At 35.8% G+C, this 23011-nt stretch overlaps 1 protein-coding gene across 1 annotated transcript in view; it reads right to left on the bottom strand.

Annotated features, from left to right (window-relative positions):
• Nucleotides 1-7481: 7481 nt before the first annotated feature.
• LOC121258176 overlaps nucleotides 7482-23011 on the bottom strand; it is an 81275-nt gene continuing 65745 nt past the window's right edge. The window contains 14 exon segments of the mRNA XM_041159561.1: nucleotides 7482-8620; nucleotides 9877-9946; nucleotides 10806-10910; nucleotides 10989-11099; nucleotides 11564-11668; nucleotides 16446-16592; nucleotides 17214-17277; nucleotides 17382-17717; nucleotides 17795-18048; nucleotides 18122-18301; nucleotides 18385-18435; nucleotides 21494-21577; nucleotides 21662-21775; nucleotides 22515-22791. Coding sequence (XP_041015495.1) covers nucleotides 7926-8620; nucleotides 9877-9946; nucleotides 10806-10910; nucleotides 10989-11099; nucleotides 11564-11668; nucleotides 16446-16592; nucleotides 17214-17277; nucleotides 17382-17717; nucleotides 17795-18048; nucleotides 18122-18301; nucleotides 18385-18435; nucleotides 21494-21577; nucleotides 21662-21775; nucleotides 22515-22791 — 2593 coding nt within the window. The 3' untranslated portion in view covers nucleotides 7482-7925.

Genomic DNA, 23011 nt, shown 5'->3' with positions numbered 1-23011 from the left:
ACAAGAGTAAAGACATGATTAATAAGTACTAAGTTTAGATTTTGGGTGATTTCAAGATGAATAAGATGTTTAGATCTAATTCGTCTATTAGTTCTATATCTAGTATATCTCCTGATATTATCAATGACGAAAATTTTTCTGTTGAAGAAATTGATAATATTGATTTCAATAAATGGAATATTCCAAAAATTGATGTTAAATCTATTTACAAAACTACCAGAACTCGAACTGTTTTCAAAACTGAGTTCAATGTTAAAACTGTTGAACAAACCTATGCTGTTTCAAAATTCGATGAAAAATGTTGCTTATTTAACAGAAAATTTATTCAAAAATTTTTGCATATTGGTTCTGTTCAAGTTGCTGTTAAACCTCTTATGAGAAATGCATCAATGCTTCGGTACTTCTTTGTTTGAGAGATGCTAGATTCAATAAAAGATTTGAGACTAGCATATTTGGTATGATTCAATTATCTCTGTTTACTAGTCCTCATTTAATTGGCTTCCAGTTATTTGGTCTCAACTTTCAATTACTTATTTTATTTACTTGCATTATCACTCCAGTTATCGGGTACTTCAACTCTAGTCATATGGTATTTGCTACTTACCTTGCTTCTTGTCTTGCTTCAACCTCGTTCTGGTATCAGAGCCACTATTATGGCTGCTGGTAGATAATTTATATATGCTCATTTCAATTCATTGAGTTATCTTCCAATCCTTCCTTGGTACTTTGTTAATTGTATTCTATTCTTGTCTCTATTGGCGCCACCCCAATCGTACAGTGAATCCCGAGAGCCATGTCTATAAGATCTGTTTTGCTAGATATAGCGTTTAGGGCATGAGTGGGCATGAGTGGGTAGACGGTTGGCTAGGGTATGTGTTACGATATGTAATAGAGACAAGAGTGAAGACACGATTAGTGAATATTAAATTTAGATTTTGGGTGAATTCAAGATGAATAAGATGTTTAGATTTAATTCGTCTATTAGTTCTAGATCTAGTATACATTCTGATATTATCAATGAGAAATATTTTTCTGTTGAAGAAACTAATAATATTTATCTCAATAAATGGAGTATTCCAAAAATTAATGTTAAATCTATTTACAAAACTACCTCGACTCAAACTGTTTTTAAAATCGAGTTCAATGTTAAAATTGTTGCACAAACCTATGTTATTTCAAAATCACATGAAAAATGTTGCATATTTAACATAAAATCTATTCAAGAATTTCTGGTATGAATAGAATTTCTAGTAAAAGGTTACAAATTTCTATATATTGGTTCTATTCAAGTTGTTAAACCTCTCACAAGAAAATGCATCAATGCTTTGGTACTTCTTTGATTGGGAGATGCTAGATTCAAAAAAAATGAGACTAGCATAATTGGTATGATTTAATCGTCTCTATTTAGTGATTCTGTTCATTTTGATTGTTTTCCTGATTTAACTCTTGCTTTCGTTGATCTTAATATCCTTAAAACTTTAACTTTAAATATTCTAACATATGGTTATGATATAGAAGAAGACAGGAAGCCTCTTGCCATAGTTTACTATATTTATTATCACGTGTTAAAAACTAATTTAAATCTTAAAACTATTTTGAAAACTTCAAGAAATAAAACTTTATTAATCCAAAGTTCTACTCTTGATGCTACTATTCAAGTTCCAAAAATGATTTATTGGAAAGATATTATTCTTCTCAATGAATGGATTTTGGAACATAAAGTTCTCACTGCTAAGGTTATTTCTAACCAACTTAACTTTAATTATATTTAACATTTTTTAAATGGTATTGTTAAATTATTTTTGAACAACCTTCGGTAAACAATGGGAAGAAATTCTTTCGTTGGAACTAGAAGTTCCTTTGCTAGATATATTACTGACAATCTCTGTAATGCCCCCGGTCCCGGAAGTCCGAAGAGTTAGCTCATGTTACTTGAAACCTTCTCTCATAACGTACTCTAAATTCCCCATAAAATATAAACCCATTTATTCAAAATCAAAAATGTATGTTCCGCCATCAAGACACCAAATAAATACCTCAGTGAATTAAATTAAAAACTCTACAAAGACTTGAAGATATCCATGACTCAAAGCATCAAAATAACTTAAAATTATAAATCTACTAAATAAGACTCTCTAATAAATACTTGTACCCATTTAGCGTTTATTCCTCTACGATTATCAAATATTACTAACACTTTCTACTCTTGAATTCCAACTAAGGTATCAAAATTATCTGAAAAATATTGTGAAGATAAGGGGTGAGTTGTTAATAGCTCAGTAAGCAGAGAACATATACTAGTATGTAAATATGAGCATTTTTAGAATTCAGCATGTAGAACAAAATATTTACTTTCGGAATGCAAAATCAGAAACATTTGGTTTCAGAATGCAAAATTAAAATATGTTACCAAAAATATCAAATCGAAACTTTCAGAAAACATTCTTATTCAAAAATCCTTTAACATATCAAAATCTGAGATCTCATCTTCATCATATCAGAACATCACATCGGGACAGATACCATGTTTAATCTCTGTGGTAGAGTTATTAACCATAATTATAACTCATGGAGGGTATGCCACTATTATCACCCGTGGCTGGGCCGTATACCATATTTAACCCCTATGGTAGGGTTATAAACCACAATTATAACATGTGGAATGGTTGTATGCTACTATTATCACCCGTGACTGGCCCATAAGTCACTATTATCACCAATGACTGGGTCGTATGCCACTATTATCACCCATGATTGAGCTGGATGTCACTATTATCATCTGTGATTGGGCTATTTGCCACTATTATCATTTGTAGCTAGCCGTATCGAAACAGAATAGAAATATCAAAATCAGACTTTAATCATAATACAACTTTAGAAAATTATGCCAAGGTTTTCAGATGCCATAACACATCAAAACAGAGTACTGAACAAATTTAGATTATTTCACATCTTAAAAAAAAAAACAGATTCAGAATATTTTCACGTCAAATGCAAAAATGATTAAATTTTTATATTCGCTCATTTTTCTCAATTCAGAAAACAGAATGCACAATATTAGCTCATGTCTACACCAATCATGACAAAAAATACTTTTATCTTTCATCTGGATCTCATGAGTAATGTAGAACAAATAATTGAGGTTATTTTCTCATTTCTTTTCAAAAAAACATATCATGCACATTTTTATTAACCAACCTCAGTTCATTTTCTTTTATGCAAAGTCTAATATAAGAATTCCGTTTATTTGGACTTCTTAACTTTTCTGAATTTCTCCACAATAGTACCGAAGGAATAACACTCGTCACCTATAAAATACACACTTAACTTAAATCTCTTATTACACACATAATTTGATATTCAAGCCTAAAATATTAAAACAATATATTTTTCTAGAAAATATCCAAAAATTTTTGTAACCCTAAAATTAAAATCACTTCTTAAATAAATCGATATCCACTTAATGTCTTCGACTAATACATTAAAATCTAAATTTTTACTATTAAATAACGTGTATGGCTATATATGTACTCCATTAAAACTAAACTCATGCAAAATACATCTTCACTTAATATTCATTTAACATAAATCCAATTGAATCACAAGTTTATTTAACACCAAAACCCAACTTAAAATACATATCCAAATTTTTAAAATGTCAAGCCCAACCCTTATTCTACCAAGGCTTTCCTATTAGGGCAAAAATGTAAAAATATTCAAAAGATTTGAGGTGCTTTACGGAAAATCAATGACAAAAGGGCTTGATGGCTTTTTCGTAAATACTAGGCAGGTCATGACCATCAGGTTTAAAGTTGGCTAACAGTTATTTTTCACAGAGTCCACGACAAATACTTGTTTCTGAAGGGAAAAAAAAAAAACAAAACAGAGAAAAAAAGAAGACAGAAATCAAAGGAAAAAAACTGACATTGGGATGAAGAGTTTACCTAGAGAGAGATGCAGAGGAGACTTGGGTGGAGCAAGGTGGTTGAACCCTCTGTGAGAGAGAGAGAGAGAGAGAGAGAGAGAGAGAGAGATGAGCGAGAGAGAGGGAGCGGAGAAAGGGGGCTCGATGTGAAAAGAAGAAAGACGACGAGACACAATGGGCTTACCGAGAGGGAAGAAAGAGTGCAGAGGGCACTCGGGCAGAGCTGGGCAGCTGAGGTGGATACACCGACAAGCTGGACTTCACAGTGCCGAGGTTGGTGGCACCTAACAAAAACGTGAGCTAGGAGAATGGGCTGCTCTATTTCGGTGTGGTGAAAACAGAGCCTTTGGCGTAATGACCAACGATGGCTCCAATGTGGATTTACGGTTGGGTTATGGTGGTGGCACCACGAGTGGATGAGGGGTAGGGTGGGCAGTGAGGTTTGGTGGTCACGGCTAGGCGGCCAAGGGCTGGCGGTTGGACTCGAAGGAACTGACTTTCGACTTTGGTGTTTCACACAATAGCCGCTTGACATTGCGGTTCCATGAGGGGGGATGGCAGTGGTTCTCTGGTGCAGTGGAGGCTTACCATGGTGTGAAGGAGCCATGAAGCATGGGTTGCTGCGATGCATTGTGGTGCTTGGCATTTCCTGGACGTGGAGGCGTGGGTGGCCGAACAAGGGGCTGAGCGTCGGTGGGTGGTTGTTTATGGTGGCTGTGTTGAAGTGGCAGCAGTGACAGTACCTTGAAGGCAGGAGGAACATGAAATGACAGCCCTAGTTTTTAGGTTGAGGATGGCTTATGGGGTATATGTGTGATACTGTGTAACGAATATATATAGGAAAACTAATAAAACCCTAGAGAAGGTAGGAGGGTGACGTGCATCATGCATGCTGTGGAAAACGGACATGATGAAGTTGTTTATGAAAAGGAGTATGTGGGGGCTGTGTGTGAACTTGTGAACCATGTGAATATAAAGTGTTGTCATTTACCCTAGCGGAAACAAACGCGCATGCAGAAGAAATGGACATGCATGCCATGGGAGTCGATACCAGATCACATGAGCTTGGGCTTTTAGCCCATCTCAAAAATTTGGACCATGTTTCGTAGTGAACAAAAAGAATTTTAATAAATGGTGTCTTCCCAGAGTTTTGGGCCTCGACTTATCCTTAAGAAAAATATACTTGTTACTTAAATTTTCTCGGCCTATAAAAGATTTTCCATCTGACCCCAAAATATTTAAGGAAATTACTAAAATAGCAAGTCCATTAAAAAAATATTTGATATCCGCCAAAATACAGTTTGGACCCGAAATCAATATAAAAAAAAAAATAATACTCGAAAATTAACTGAGTTATTCATACGTATAAATCCCTTATAAAAAAAATTTTAAAAAGCGGCTTAGTGCTGGAACTGGGTGTTACAATCTTGATAGAAGAGACCATAATCCCAAAAACTTTTTGGAAGATTCAATCAAAACTGTTAAACCTGATTTAAAATTGAAAAGTGTTTCTACATCATCTCAAGTTACTTCTGCTTACTACACTATCAAAGATACAAAAGTATCCAAACGTAAAGCCATAAAGGAAGAAGCCGATAAAGAAAGAAAGATGCTTCATCTTTATTCCCAACAACTTCAGATATGATCGCTCCTATTCATCACAGCCAATTAACTGTAATCGATAGAGATTTTGAAATTGATTTGATTGCTTTATATAATGAATATAGTTATGTTAAAAATTGTGATAAAAGAAAATCTTATCATACTAATTTTTCTGATTCAAAAAAACTACGTATTAAACGGAAATGGAAAGACAAAATGTATGCCTTACAAAAGCATATATTATTATTTGATTTTGTTGAAAATTATTATGTTTTTAAAAATATTTTAAATGTTGTTAAAATAAATTTTGTCAAGGAAGAAGGAAAGCGGTTATAAGATCTAGTTATTCCCCTTTAGAGACAATGATTATTTCCCATAAAGGAGTAGATATAAATACTTCTCATTTTAAATTACCTAATGTTGATTTTGATGCTACTACTTTTACTGAAACAAAGAAAATTATTGAATAAAATAATTTTATCAATAAAATTTTTTATGTTATTAGTCAACAATTAGATCATATTAAAGAAAATATTAAAAGTCTAATTTCTACTGCTAAACCTGAAAAACCTTTGTTATTTTACTAGAGATAAAAACTCAAATGACAAGATAGTAGACCCCTAACTTGGCAAGGTGTGCATTGTTACCTTGCACTGAGGCCTAGGTAGCAGGGACTTGTTGCTCGGCCTACTCGTACTGTCAATCAAAAGAGTAGATAAGATCAGAAATTTAAATGGGGCCGATGAAATGAGGTAAGAAATTTTAATTATAGAGTCGTGCTATATCTATTGAGGGTGTAGCCTGATGAATTCTCTCAAGAAGGCTAATACTTTTTTTTTTTCATACATTTTTTTAAATATATTTTTAAACATTTTTTTTTAAAAAATATAATATTAAAAAATATTTACTTAATCACTAAGTAAAAAAAAACTATATTAGGACCCATCCTTGAAACATCTAGCATTTCCCTGAATTATTTGTATATATAAATTGAGTTTGAAAAAATATTTCTTCAAATTGTAAATCAGGAATAGGCTTGGAATATCAATTTTTTGTAATAGTCATGGGATTAAAATAGTTTAATCCCATATTTTTCCAGCTCAATTTTTTCAAAATTCTTTTTAAGTAAAAGAACATCTTTATTTTTAGAGGAATCAAAATAAGATGATTCTTCTGTAGAAAAATCAGCAACCATTTCTTCACCTTTGCTACTTAAAGCACTGGTAGAAGGTTATTTATTTAAGTTAGCAAATATTTGATTAATTTTATCAAGAGTGTTGGCTGGTTTGGTCTATATAATCAATAAATAAATAATATATGTTTTTATAACCTATGTACGTTAATATTTGAGTTGGAGGTATAAGTCGGAAGTTGGAGTTTTTCTGACTACCTCCAACTCCAACTAAAATTACAAAGAAACCCCCGACTCCGTTTTATCGGAGCTTCAACTTTGACGGTACGGAGTCAATGCCGAAGTTTGATTTTTGGATTTTGTACAACCCTAATTGAGTTAACTGCACAATAGCACCTCTTGGGCGTAGATGATTTCCTTCTGTCATCGTTCACAATATCTGATTATGGCTAGAACCTAGACGTGAGTCTGAGGAGGCGAGAGTAATACAACTTTATGTTGTACTGTCGTATGGGTAGCATGTGAAGCTGTTAGTTTTAACTTTTTAATCATACTTGCTGGTCGATAAAGCACACGTGAAATCTAAACCAAAAATGCTAGTCAGATTGTTGGGTTCCGACAATTTTTTTTTTTTTTTTACTTAATGATTAAGAAAATATTTTTTAGTGGTGTTGTGAATTTTTGTTTTAAGAATATAAAAAAATAAAAAACATTTTTGTTCGGACTGGTCTCGTGCTACATCCTCGGTGGATGTAGCACTGCTCAATCTAAACACACTAAAAATAACAACTAAACATAAACAGGACAAAACCACCTCAAAAGTGAAGAATATACAACCCCTTTTTGGCCATTTCGAATTAAGCCATCTTAAAACAGTACGCAAGTTTTGTGCCTTAATTCTATATTTACATGTATAAATAAGGGATAAAATGGCCAAAAGTTCACGATGATACTGTACATGAAGCCTAGAATTCGTAAAACTTGCCTACCAAAGTAATTAAAAGAAAAAAAGGAAAAGGGATGGCCGCTATACAAAGTATACAACACGGTACACAAAAAAATATCGCAGTGTGCTAAACGTGCTATTAAAGCTGCATTTCAATTAGGGCATCAATGGATCAGTTATTTAACGTTTGGTTATTGGTTCTCTCTCCAACTGTTTGAGCAGAGTGGGGACGAGGCAAGTGTGTAGCAGGCGCCAGGCCTTGCAATGAATCCAATCTTTCATAGTACCATATAAATGCGCTCTACATGATCACATCCAAGCTATTTGATATTACTTTGATGCAGAAGATGCCCATAACCCCAGCCTCGCTCTTTCCCAAGTTCAATCAAAGATAACAAAATCTGTAATAAGTTTTCTGCATCTTCCTCGCTTGCCAGTTCTAAATTCGTCTGAAAAAGAGGAAGAGTATTAGGAGGATTATCCCATCGCACTGTCATTGTTCCACTGCCTTTCCGGGGACGATGCTGGTTCAGCCTCAATACTGTATCCGGACTACTGACAATATGTATCACTCCTTGATCGGTATTGGCATGTATTATACTCTCCAAACCAATTTGTGATTCCATCACCCATTCCGGATCAGCAGAAATGCCTCGAAATTCAGGCTTTCCCAGGTCCACCAAGCTGGGGCAACTAAAAATTAATACAAATCTCTCGGTGAGGATAACAAACTTACCAACTTGTTTAAGTGCTTTGCACATGGCTAAGACCTCATCCTTGAGCTTCAAACGACTGTCAGCCTCCACAAGTACCGATGTTCCAACTGCTTCTTCCCAAGAGTAGGGTCTCAGGGGAGTTTCCATGCTTAGAGGCCTTGGAAGACGGGCCCTAAAGCGCTGTGGCCCCAATTGATATAGCCTACTTCTGTTTCTGATACTCTGTGCAGTTTTTCCAGTAACTTCAAGGATACTAGCTGCTGGCTTAGCCAAAAGTCCAGTGACTCCTAAAGCTATTCCTGCACCAAGAGATAGGCAATGTCAAGAGCCAGGAAAACAAAGCCAGTCATCTCTGCATCTCAAGTGACAATGTTTGTGTCAGTGATCCCTTATGAGGATCTTGTTCTTTAAGGCAATTATGGTGATGATCATAGAATAATGCTATCCTTACGTGCAAAAAACATATGGCTCATTACGTGCTGTCTGCCTCATTAACCTTTGACTTTATTTTAAAAAATAAAAACCAATCAAAAGTCGAAACAAGAGATAAACTACCAAACCCCTGACCAAGGAGATGAAATTATACTCTTCAAACCAATTTCTTTTACTGTTTCTTCCATCCTCTCAAATCCTAACCATTCCATTCTCTCAAATCTGAGCAAGAGAACGAGTACAAGGCAGCTGTAAGTGGTATTTGCAGAAAATGTAGAGCCAAAATAACATGAAATTTGCAGTAGCTTTTTACCCTGTTAATAGTGGGTTTCGATGTCAAATGGTTTAGGCCCCGTTTGGATAGTGAAAGTGTTTCATCTCATCTCATCTAATAATATTTTAATAATATTTTATTCAACTTTCAATTTCATCTAAAATCATCTCAACTTAACTCATATGAGTTGAGTTTAAATTTAAGTCTAGCCCACAACTTTTTTCAACTCAACACCTCTTTACACGCGGGACCCACAACCTTTTTCAACTTCCCATATATACATTTCTAAACTCATCTTAACATCCAAACACATCTAAACTCATCTTAGGTGGGTCCCACAAAACTCACTCTACCATCTCAACTCACTACTATTCATAAAGAACTCAACTTATCTCAACTCAGCTCAACATCCAAACGTTAATGTTCTCAGTTTCGATGGTTTCTGTCTCAATCAGTCTCCAGATCCAATTATCTTCCAGATAACCTTCTACTGCAGATCAGATCAAATTGGTTTCTCATTTGGACTCTAGCTCCTTTCTACCCAAGAATCTGTAAACTTGAAATCATGTGGCACAAACCCAGAATCTGTAACCCAGATTGGTCCAAATTTCAGTGATAAAGTGGCCAGGATTTGGGAGAAGATGGTAGGAGCAATTTCGAAATGAGTAATGATTAGATTGAAAATAGCTGGGCAAGTCTTTCTTTTACGTTTTGATCTATTTTTATTTTTTTATGAAAAAAATTAAAGAGGCTGCCAGCACGTAAAAATCCCTACGTTTCCTATACGTATGAGTAGCAGTACTCATGTTCATATGATGCATACAATTACAGTGTTGGCAGACGGATTACCCGAGAGAACACCAGGAAGGCCGTGTTTCTCAGCTCCTTTAATCGGTGACTGGAGAAGGCCAGTGAGTCCCTGAAATTAATGGTGTAAACATAGCTCAATAGGGGATGTTTGGCAAACATGAGAATTCTCAAATTTCTCATAATTTCATTCCCAAACACAAAACACTATTCAATTTCAAAATTTTCAACTAATCATTACCTAATCATTATTCAAATACAAAAATCAATACAACTTTTACAAACTTCAAAATAAAACACAAAAATCAATACAACTTTTACAAACTTCAAAACAAAAATAATATTTAAATTCTTTTCACTTCAAAACATCTTCACTTAAACCATTTCACTACCATTCAAAAAATTCTGAGATACTCCAAGCATCCAAAATCAACAAAAGACAGATAATATAGGGCGTTTAGTTTCTTTTCAAAGAAGCGTATGCTGGCTAGTATTTGCTCAAGTCATACAAAGATCTAATAATCAAACATTGGAAAACCTCATAATATATATGACATGCACATAAGAGTGTATATGCATTTCAATTTCCTGGAATAGTTCCGAGTGCAGATGTGATGTGGGCCCTTGTAACTTGCTCATTACCCCAATATCAATTTATATATACGCCATGCACATAGACTGTACATGCGATTCAATTTCCTGGAATAGTTCCGAGTGCAGATGTGATGTGGGCCCTTGTGACTTGCTCATTAGCCTAATACATGGCGTATATATTATGAGGTTTTCCAATGTTTGATTTAATAAAATATTACTTTTACAGTAGAAAAAAATAACGAAAATATAACTGACTTCCCATTGCAAATTGGTTTCAGACAGTGCCCAATAGATCCACTATATGAAAAATGGAGAAAATCGGGGGATGTGCCCAAAATACTTGCATAATGGGAACCACTAAAGTGTGATAAACATACCTCCAAGACTTCATTTATCACACCTTTACTATGTGATGCAGCACTCATCTGCTGCTTTTCCATTGTTGAAACAGCTTGGTCATCAAATGTAAATGCAACAATACCCTACATGTAAAGAAACCCACTAAATATATAAGAAAACTGATCTGGTACCATTCAAATGTTTATCGAAAGAAGTGATACCTTTTGCGCAGCTTTACTGAACTGAGTGGCAGCATCACTTATAGCATACACCGTGTTACTCAGAAGACTAGTGCTACCTTGTGCCATGCCAGTAATAAGTCCAGTAGGGCTCTGCCAATAGAAGATTTGTATATTACTGAACAAGGTAATTTCCGTTTTTCATTTTTCATTGATCTTTTATTCTCTTGCTTGTTATCTATTCCTATGCCGAAACTGATGAAGTTCTACAAGGCTTGCTTGCTTGTAGAAAAATAGTAGAGAAAGGAACTTATCATTTAATAAAGTAAACACTATAGCCTAGAAAATGCATAAACTATAGTCGCCACACGAAAAATTGGAGATCGAGTTCTGTTATTTTATCCTTTGGTTATGTAATCAGATTTACATAAACTTTTGACCGGATAAGAACGTTAATTATGAGATATCTACATTATCATTTACAATATCCTAGTCACTAGCTAGGAGTTATTATATTTGGTAGGTACATTTGATCTTGTGTTTATCTTCCTCAACTTCACAGTTGGCATCATTTTTTGTTTGATGATCTCCCTCCAACTATCTTAGAAACTATATACCTGCCAAATACTCCTGGCTGGCATTGATAAGAAATCCTTGATCCCAAGCCCAAGCGTCCTTGCAAATCCCATGGGATTACCAATAACACCAGCAGAACCAAACACCTGCACATAAAATAATTACGGATGAATGAGAAGAGCATGCCGTGACCTTCATTCCAGACAGGCACAGAGCAAATAGGAAGCCCAAGGAATGATGTGACTGCTGATGACAAGTTTAACTCATCTCTACTTGGAAGTTCCAGATCACTCTCCCTGAATTCTAATAGAAAATTTAAAATCTACAACCATTTCATCAGTCTAGGATATCCAATAGAGCTGAAAACTTGGTAAATAAAGTAGTCAAATAACTAGTTAGTAGATGATTAAGGTCTCAAGCATACAAACCCATATTTACTTTTTCAGACCCATTTTCCCCAAAACCTACAAACCACTAAATACTTGCATCTAGAAGAAAATTCATACATACTTCGGTGTTTGTTTCAGATGAAAATATTTTGTGGGAAAACATATTTATCTCTTGGCTTGTTCAGAAAGGGTAGAAAAGAGAGGTCAATGAAAAAGTAGTGGGTCAATGGGAAAACCATGTGTCGGGGGTGGAAAATGACTTGCCCCTCTCCAGGACTGTAAGTCATTCCACCCCCCTTGCTTCACTCGGCCTGTCAGGTAAAAGATAGACGTGGCCAAATCATAGATCACCATGTGTCGATTTCTTCTTAAAATTATTTTACTAAATATTTTTTTAAAATTAAGAAATATATATTTTTATAATAAAAACTGATCTTTATATATTTAGAAACTTAAAACTGTAGAAAACAACTATCTCCCACTTTTGTTTTGGCCACTCGTGAGGTGGCCGGAATCTGGCCACCCCATGGAGGCCAAAGTTCGGCCACCCGTGGTGCTTGTAGCCACTACAAGTGGCATTCAGAAAATTTGTTGATGTTTTTAAAAATATACAATAATTTTTTATTATAAAATTATATTTCTCATTTAGAAAAATAAATAAATTATTTTAAAGAAAAAAATAAAATTGAAACATGGCGGTCTGTGATTGGTGCATGTATTTTTTGTTAATGGTGATATATGAACTCATACCGCATGGCGGAGGATTTTATTTACAATATAAACTCATACTGCATGTGGTTATAGTTAAAAAAACTAGCAGAATGCCTTAAATCGAAGAAACCCATAGCACAATGGGTGTATGAACAAAATTTGCTAAGATTATTAGATTTGATGTTTTCTCACCCTTATATTCTCTCTCTCTCTCTCTCTCTCTCTCTCCCCGTTCCTTCACTCAGCATTTACAGCGAATTTTCTAGTGAAAATTTTATTGCAGCCAATAATCTTTAAAAGATTAATTTTTCTATTTTGCGAGTAGATTATGAATTAAAATTACAAGTCATATTATCACAAATGCAACCAATTTCGATAAAACTTCAAGCGAATAGGTTGTCAACTCAAGCAAAGCTAAGGCATCTTACTAACAGATGCAAAATTATGCAGTAGAAACTGTGGCAGTCCAAATAAACAGATGCAAAGTCTTCCAATGTATCCATCAACCACCCCCCCCCCCCCCCCCCCCCCCCCCCCCAAAATATGGTCCTCAGACTGCATGATCGACTGACTAATGAGTGGAGGAATGAAGAGGCAGTTCATAATATCGAAGAGGGATATCCAATAGGAAAATTCATAAAGAACTCTAGAAATCTAATAGAAGATCCTTCAACATATGACAAGAAAAAATATTCAAAAATTGTCTCCACTGTACTATTTGAGTGAGAAACATGACAGTTTAACCTTTAATAGCAAACATTAACATATCCTAACTCTAACAAAGTCCACTAACACTCCCCCCTAAAATTGAAGCATATATATATATATATATATATATATATATCACATAAGCCCAACTTGGAACAAATAAACTTTAACTGATTTTGAGATAAAGATTTTGTAAACTTGTTGGCCAACTGGTCTCTAGAATTCTAGAATCGTGTAGAAATATTGTCTTGAACCAAATAACAATCAACCTCAAAATGCTTGGTTCATTCATTAAAATCTGGGTTAGATGCAATATGTAAAGCAGTTTGGTTATCACAAAATGGAATAGGAATAGGAGATCAGAATCCACTCTAGAAGAAAGTTCTGTAATCACATCAACTCACTAGCAATATTCGCCATTGCCCCAGAGTCTGCTTTGACAATAAACTGTGCCACTGCCGTCTTTTATTTTTCCAAGTAACTAGGTTACCATCTAAGAATCTTCAATACCTTGCACTCATTTGGCTCTCCTATTCAGAGATATTTTTGGCTTTTGAGTTGGTTAATTATGATGTATTTTCACTATTTTGTGGATGATTTTTCTTGAGCACTGGGCAAAACCCAAATGTTGGGTGCAACTTTTAATTATGAAGTATCTTGGTGTCCGTTGGGTGCAACTTTTAAAGCCAAGACAATTTGGGATGAGGTGTTAGAGAAATTAGAGCGTAGGTTGGCCTGGCGGAAAATGTTATACTTATTGAAAGGGGGAAGATCACTCTTATCAAGAGCACTCTATCTAACCTTCCCACATATTTCTTGTCTTTATTTCCCCTTCCGGCAAGCATTGCATCTAGAATTGAGAAACTCTAACGTGACTTTTTGTGGAGTGGACTAGGGGATGAGTTTAAATTTCACTTAGTTGGATGGGATAAAGTGTGCACCCCCTTGAGAGCTGGTGGGTTGGGGGTTCGTAATGTTAGGTTCTTTAATAAGGCTCTATAAGGAAAATGGTTGTGGCGATAAAATCGTGAGAGGGAAGCCTTATGGAAAGGGGTGATTGATGAAAAGTATGGGTGTGCAAGGGGGGGCTGTTGTTCTAATGAGGGGAGGGGGGCTTATGGTGTTGGGTTGTGGAAGCACATAAGGGAAGGGTGGGGGGCTTTCTTGAGTAATACTAGGCTGTGTTTGGGGGAGGGCAATAGAATCAGTTTTTGGAATGATGTGTGGGTGGGAGATATGGCTCTTAAAGATGCTTATCCTAATATCTTCAGAATTGCAAGAAAAAAGGAAGCTATGGTGGCTGATGTGAGGGTAGTTAGACATGGTTCACAGGAGTGGAACATCAACCTCACTAGGGAGGCACAAGATTGGGAAGTGAGTGCTCTGGTGGATTTTTTCAGCTTACTATATAACATCACTGTTGTGGTTCCAGCTGAAGATACGATGGAATGGAGGCCTTCTAAGAAAAGGAAATTTTTGGTGTGCACTTTCTATGACGTTCTTACAACTCAAGCTAGGCCCAATTTTCCTTGGAAGAACATATGGAGGAGCAAAGCATCTCCCAAGGCTGCGTTCTTTGTTTGGAAAGCAGCATTAGAGAAGATACTAACCATGAACAACCTAAGAAGGCATGGACTCATAATTATGGACTGGTGCTGTATGTGCAGAAGTAGTGGGGAAACAGTAGATCATTTACTCTTACATTGTGATTTTGCAAGGGACATATGGAATTATTTCTTCAGCAGATTGGGAGTAGCATGGGTAATGCCGGGAATGGTAGTGGAACTACTAGCTAGCTGGAGAGGGATCACAGGAACACCACAGATTGTAGCTGTGTGGAAGATGGCTCCTATTTTTATTTTCTGGTGTATTTGGAGTGAAAGGAATGATAGATTCTTTGAGGATCATGAACGTTCCTCGGAGGAGTTTAGGAGTTTCTTTTGGAAGACTTTATTTATGTGGGCCATTGCTTTAGAGTTAAATGGTCTCTCAACTTCCATGATTTCCTTGTAACAATTTCTAGTTCTTAATTTGGTGTACTTATATGTGTACTTCCGGTGTACTTGGGCAACGCCTATCTTTATCAATACAATTGCTTCTTACTTATCCAAAAAAAAAAAAAAAAAAAAAAAAAAAAAAAAAAAAAAAAAAAAAAAAAAAAAAAAAAAAGAAAAAAAAGAAAAAAAACCAAAGCACGGAAGCCACAATGCAAAACTCAAACCATAGCAGCCACAATCTCGGTTTTACAATTTACACCAAGGCCACTAACTACAGCAGACACAATGGTGGCGATGACATCACACTGATGATGAAAGTGAAATTGGCACCATCCTTTAACAATGGGCATGAAGCCCATTGGTTTTGTACTTCACAATGGACACATAGAGAATGAAATATAGAAGAAAATAAAGAGGTGGAAACATCGAGAGGATTGAAGACAATTAAAAACCCTAATCGGTATGCTCCGATGCCATGCTAATAAGGATTGCATGAAAGAAAGATAGAGGAGGCTATGTAATAGCCTCAGTCAGACTTTCATTATAAATGAGTGTTTATATATTAGTTGTGTTGCAAATAAAGTAAAATGAACAAATATTCCCTCATAACAAATTATTCCTTCAACTAACATATCCTTCTCACTCTAACAAAGTATTTTAACAAATTTCACGAAAACACACAATATATGCACACGTGCTTCATCGAGATAAACTAAATAATGGTGGTTGTATTGAAAAAACCCTTTAGTTAGAAAGCAGGCATGAAAATACTGTCCCATGGGAGAAGCTGGCAAGAAAATACATCTGCCAAAAGCAGTAAACATTAAACAAACTGAATCTTAGCCTCATGGGAACAAATTCTCATTATTTATCCTAATAAAAACCTAGAAACTAGGAAGAAGAATTAGCTGGACAAAAACAGTAGTCTGTGGCAAAGTTTGAAGCATGCAACTAAAATTAATTTCTAAATGGTAGTAAAAATCAATAACACTTTTAACAACTCCTCATCTTACTGCACAATGACATTCTTTAATTCATCAATGATGTGCAATGCAATAAAAATACTTAATAAAGCAAAAAGTGTAATGAAAATGACCTTATAATTATAAATAATTTACCTTGTAAATCTCATGAAGAAGTTGTCGAGTGTAATGCCTGATAATGATCTCCTGAATGGATTCCCAGCTAGCCATGTGATGCGCAATAGTCAGTTGTTTGAGATGAATACGTGCTCCCTCCACATCAGCAAGAGCCATAATGCCTCTCTGTAATTTATTATCACCATAAGTATTCATGTAAAATGACGGTGGTGCTAGATTTTAGTTCTGAGAAAAGTTATCATAATATGGCGGATATATCCATCAGTTCAGACTGTTTCTCCGAGTCCACATCCTTTGTCATTCTCTTTCCAGAAATAGAGGATACTCAATCTCCACCTGTAGTGGGGGGCTTCGCATATACATACAAGTAAAATACAAATACATGTGTCGTGCATGTGTAACTCAAAATTTACTTCAGGTGGCAACTTAAAGATTTCTACATGGATTGTCATGCCTATTCATGTATGATGTCCCCATGTACAGAGACCCAATTTTTAACCTTTTATAATCCACTCCACGCATCCTACCATTTGGAGATTTTTTTTTGAGATTATACAAATCAGATAGCACCCAACTTTGTGTAACAAAACTCCACATGACCCAAAGTTTTTAGACTACCTTTCTAGTACATACCATGTTTATTAAATATCAGAGTTTTGTACTGCCTGTCAACCTACTGCCACTCTCCTATGTGGGCTTGGACGAATTAGTTATAATATCTTGGACACCATTTCTTGGAAAAATACGCTGCATTTTTTTTCTAAGCAGGAAAAAGATGTAGCTTACATGGATGAGAGAGTCTCCAGAGGAAAGAACCCCATTTCTGAGCATCCATGGAGAGCTGGAAAAGCTGTGCAAGAGATATTCATCATAATAAATTGGCTTCAAGGAATAGGGTAAGAAATAAGCTATATACAGCAAACTCATGGCTGCTGGGAGGAATAACAGACTCACCTTAATGTCAACTTGATGGGGGCCACATCAAACACTTCAACATAGATTTTCTTCTGTCTTCTCGCCAAAAGATAAATTTGCTGCCAAGGAGCTCCAATTGGAACTACTGAAGGCAATGAAAGACTGCCCCTATTGTTTTCATTAAACAAAGGAACATACATTGTCTGAACATCTGTCAAGGATTCCTTCACCAAACGCACATCATAGATATGAGGATGAAGTAAGGGATCCGAAAATGGCAAGACTCTATATTGGGACCTTGAATACACATTTTTGATTAAGTGAAACAAGCTCAGTATCACTTCTTCCTCAAGCTCAAGGTGGAAATCTGCTACCCTGCAGGCAATAAAAGTTATATAATAAGCACCAAAAGTATCAAACTTTTAAGATATACTAATTTCAGAAAATGTAACCTTAAGCTTATATATTCAAATGACACCAATGAAATATCTTTCTTCCTCCACTTTGACACAGCTAGGTAGAATACAGGTTCGCAAGAGTTTTCAGAAGCCAATGGTTCACGATCAAAGGACAAGATAACCGGATATGGGGTAGTGCGCAGCTGGTTGTCTATTTGCAATGATGAGATTTGACAGGAAAGCTTCTGCTGATCCAAACTCTGTAGCAGCTCGACTGTTAAATTCTTTGCACAAGCGAAAAGCAATTCCTGCAAAATAATAAACCGATTAACAAAGTTTGAAGAAGTTTCATTGATGAAGAGAATTCTATATTCCATATACCTGTGGGCCATGATTAATCAAGGAGATACCAACATGTGGAATAACAAAAGATATTTTTTCCTTGTAATCAACAAGCTTTTCATGTTTCTGAGAATGTTTCCTTTTTTCTCTAAAGTGATAGACACTTGAATTCTTGATGTCATTCAATATGTGGTAACTTGAATCAATAACACAGAGGACCTGTAACGGGTGAATGCAACGTTAAGCTATCAAGATAACACACCAAATAGTCCACTGCATGCACTAAACTATTAGAAATGCACCTTGGTTGCCCCTTCCGCATGGACCGACAAATGCAATGTTCTCTCAGGCTTCTGCAGGCAAAAATTAGTGTAAGCCAGCAAACGAATCGTGCAAGAATTCATGCATATAAGGTTAACTAACAAGTAAGAACCACAGATATCCATCAAGTATGGAAGTTAATTACAAGAATGACAGAGACTATGGCACACGCTGCCAATAAACGCTTATCGGATTCAGAAGTCACAACATGATTCTCTTTGGGGTGGACTAGGTGAAGAGGACAAATTTCATTTAGTCAATTGAGACAAGGTATGATGCAAAGTTTTGAAATCTGTTCCGGTGACCGTTCCGGTTGGAGCACTGGAACGGAATATTTCGGTACCGGTACATTTCGGTGTACCGTTTCGGGATAGACATTAAATAGATAAATTATATATATATAAACTATATTCCAAAATAACATCAATACAAGTCTTAAAAATATACATAACTGGGAAACTTAATAATATTTTTTAATATAAGTCTTAAAAACACACATATATGTAAAACATACATATTTATTGGTATATTTATTTTATTTTTAAACCATGGTAAACACACCGACTTGACTTGCATCATGCAGAATTTTAAAAAAGCATTATAAATTGAACTTTTGTCCCAATTTTGAGTTGGGTCAATCCGGTGTCGCAGAATTTTAAAACACACAAAAATAAATTTTTACTAGACGTCCAGAGATGGAGTTGGTCCAATCAGGTGTCAGACATGGATGACAAGTCAAATGTCAAAAGTGTTTTGGCAGGGATTTCTAGATGGAGTCTCGCAGGGGAAGGGCAGATCAGAAGATGGGGGGTAGTTGACTGGGCCATAAAAATATAATTTTATCCCTCATTCTTCAGCTGATTTATAAAAGGACCATTGCTTTAACTTCATTCAAACGTTTAACTTAATTTTGGACCGGAATTTCCATTCCAGCCGGAATACCGGAATCAAGCCGGAATTTGACCCGAGACAGAATAGGTACTTACCTTGTGCCGGTTACTGTTCCGGCACAAAAAATTCCGGCCATTCCAATCGGAACGGAATGGTTTTTTAAACGTTGGTATGATGTCCAATTTCAGGTGGTGGCTTAGGGATCCAAAACCTGAGGGTATTTAATCAAACTCATCTTGAGAAATGGATCTGTTGGCACAACCATGAGAGAGAGGCCTTGTGGAAGATGGTGATTGATTCAAAATATGGGGGTGATTTTCTTTTTGGGGATTTTTTCTTTTGGGGGGGGGGGGGGGGGCTTGGGAGGTACAAAGAGCTATAGAAGAGCGTTAGAAAAGGTTGGGTGGTATTTTCTAGACACATCAAATACGTGGTAGGGGATGGCTATAGGGTCAGATTCTAGTATGACACTTGTCTATAGGATCAGAGTCACCCGGAGGCATGATTGGGAAATTGGTTTTGGGAGACTTGGAATGTTAGTTTCTTCAGGCCCATGATTGGGAAATAGGTAGAATTTCAGAATGCTTCAGCTTGCTGTATTCCACAGGAGTCAGTAATCAAGAGGTGGATAAATTGTAGTGGGCTCCCTCTAAGAAAGAGAAACTCTCTTGATTAGGGAACCTTTAAAGGCCACTTTCTTTGTATGGAATGCCCCTTTGGGGACGATCGTGACAGCGGACAACCTATGGAAATGCTGGATCATCGGTATTGAATGGTGTTGCATACGTAGAAAAAGTGGTGAAACAATGGATCATTTACTAGTTCATTGTGAGGTTGCTAGGGTCTTGTAGGATGAGTTTTTCGGAAGAGTCGGGTTAGCCTTGGTCATGCTTGGGAAGGTGGTTGAGGGTATTGCATATTGAAGAACCCTTCAAGGTATTCCACATACTGTTGCAATCTGGAAGATGGCTCTCATTTGCGATTTATGGTGGACTTGGAAGGAAAGAAGCGACTGTTGTTTCAAAGATTGGGAACGCTAATTGAAGGAGCTTAGATCTTTCTTTTTCAATATGTTATTTCTAAGAAAAGTAGCTGTTGATTTAATGGGCTTACTTTTCATAATTTTCTTGGATCCTTTCCTCCTTCCTAGTTAGGTATTTTGTCTTGTATATTTCCTGTGTACTTAGGCTATTCCAACTCTTTTGTCATTCAAACTTTTTACTTGTCAAGAAACAAAGATTTTATTAATAATGAAAAAGAGTGGTACTCCAGCACACAGGATTTATACAAGAGATACACCTAACAAACCCATTTACTTCAAAAAAAATAACCTTCCTGGTAGACTGGTAGTATTTAAAAAGAAAAACCCTTTTTTAACACAAAAACTCAATGCAAGTTTAAGTTTTGTGTCTCACTTTATCTGTGCATTTATCATGGCTAAATTGGTTTTATCATATATGAAGCATAAAAAAATAATTTCATGTGATAACTACCTACATATTCTATGCTAATTAATGAAGCCATTTTGAATTCTATTCTGTTAAGAAAGTCATGACAATAATGAAAGACTACTTGGATTTATAAGGCAGCTATTTTTTAATTGATTAAGTTTTTTGGATCTCTATTGTTAAAGAGAAGCCCTGTCTTCTCATTCCTAAGAAAATATTTTCCTCTAGATCATATAAGCAAAGCAATGATAGTGGATAGCTCATGTATAGTTTGGTTTACAAATTCTGCAGTTGTTATGACATCCCAATCTGATTAAATTATACAATGTGTTATTTTGTTTTCTTTGTAATCACTTCTCCAATTGTGTAATATTGTCTGTAATTTCAGTGAGAAGACAAAGAAGGTTTCCCAGCCAACACAAAAAAGTGATAAGCATATCAAAAACAAAACTTTATTCAATTTGTTGCTCTTTTTCTTTTGTCATGCAACTCTGGAAGAACTCGACTAAGCACAGTTTTACAGGAGCATTGAGCTGATGTTGGTTATCTATTTTCACACAACATTCAAGGGACGAAATTGAGATCGATTTGTTGGTCATTTTTGGACAGATGATCTGGGGACTTCAAAAAAGGATCAGTTCAGAAAATTAAACCATGCAAAGTTGATACAAACTAAAGAATTTGACACCAATGTTTTGCAAACCATTGACCGTTATGGGTAACATAAAGAATAAAGGCTAAACAAATATACCTCAGAGGATGATGGTAAGTATACAGGCTTGTACTCTTTGACATCATCAAGAGAATATGACCCCAGAACACGCTCTCCAGGTACCTTGCAGTTCCGAAGGCACCAACAAGCTTTCCTTAGTAAACAATAGAAGGTACCATCATATTAAATGAAACCAAATAGGCTTACCTCCACAGCTAGACGGTGTGGGTAGCAGGGTTCATCCCAAGCATAAGGGCAAGATGTATAAGAGTGAACAATAGTCTCAAAAGTCTCACACTTTTGCTGGTAGATCCGTAGCCTCTACAAAGTGGCAAGTACCAAAAATAGTGAATCAAGATTTGAACATCATGGCTGTGCAGGACTGTGGAGAATATACACCGTTGACCATGCATTTTGACATTTGACCAATGGGTTCAAGCAACATGCAAAAGACTAAAGGAAGCAAGAACATTTAACTATATAACTATCGAACACCTATAAAAATGATAAATTTACACTGATAAGCATAAGAAAAATCCAAACCATATCTGAGCTTATACTCCCAAAGAACTAATGGAGGTTACAATTGGTCGAATCATTATTAAAAATGTTTAGAACTTCTTCCTACCAGGCAATTTAGAATCCCATCCAACATGTAAACACTACCATGCAAGAATTTTCCATTGATGTGGGGGTGTTACAATCTCACCACTCATGCTTGACACCCTAGTCTTGGTTAGGATTGACTCGAATAACACTTAGAACGACCCAAGTAAGGCACAAGCTACATCCAGGCTTATATTTCAAAAGGACTAATAAATGTTAACTTGGAATCCTATAAATGTTGAGAACATTTCTTCCCAAGCAATGGGGGATCCCACCTATTTCCCTCCCATAGATGTGGGGTGGTACAGAGAAAGAGATGAGTGAAGAAAAATATTTTGTAAAACAAGGGGGCCAATTAGAAACATTATCACAGAAAAAAAAAACACAAAATCAACCATGAAACCGTAATTTGGGATATATGTAGCAAATAAACTAAATGAACAACAATACTGACCTCCTTTGAGAAATTATCAATTCTGTATGGCATATACCCTGTGTCATCATCTGATAAAAGAATCAAGTTTGTCCCAGAACTTCCATGGAGGCTTCCAACAATTTTCTCATCTCCAATGGAAACATCAGCATTCTGCACTTCAACCCGTATCATATTCAAGGCATTGGAGACGTAATTCCGCAATTTTACTTGAGTATCACCTAGATGATCTGGCAAGAAACCGCCTGACCATTGCCATCCAGGTTCATTATAACGAATGGAAACCAGTAACTCCCTGCTGCATGTTGAAATGTAAATAAAGGAGGAAAAGCAGAATACTTAAAAAAATTCAAATGGAAGAGGGAACTCCAAGTAATGGAAAAAAGTAAGCAAACAAAGAGGCTATAGCCATGATTCAGCAGGTGAAACAGAGTACCAATGTCCACAGTCTAGTAGAAATTACCCAAGTTTAATCTATAAGTACCATCCAAGTTTAACATCTTCAGCTTAAATATTTA

Source organism: Juglans microcarpa x Juglans regia, chromosome 3S, assembly GCF_004785595.1.
Source record: "Juglans microcarpa x Juglans regia isolate MS1-56 chromosome 3S, Jm3101_v1.0, whole genome shotgun sequence".
Lineage (NCBI taxonomy): Eukaryota > Viridiplantae > Streptophyta > Magnoliopsida > Fagales > Juglandaceae > Juglans > Juglans microcarpa x Juglans regia.
The sequence above is the reverse complement of the archived record's forward strand: the minus strand, read 5'-3'. Positions and strand labels throughout refer to the sequence as shown.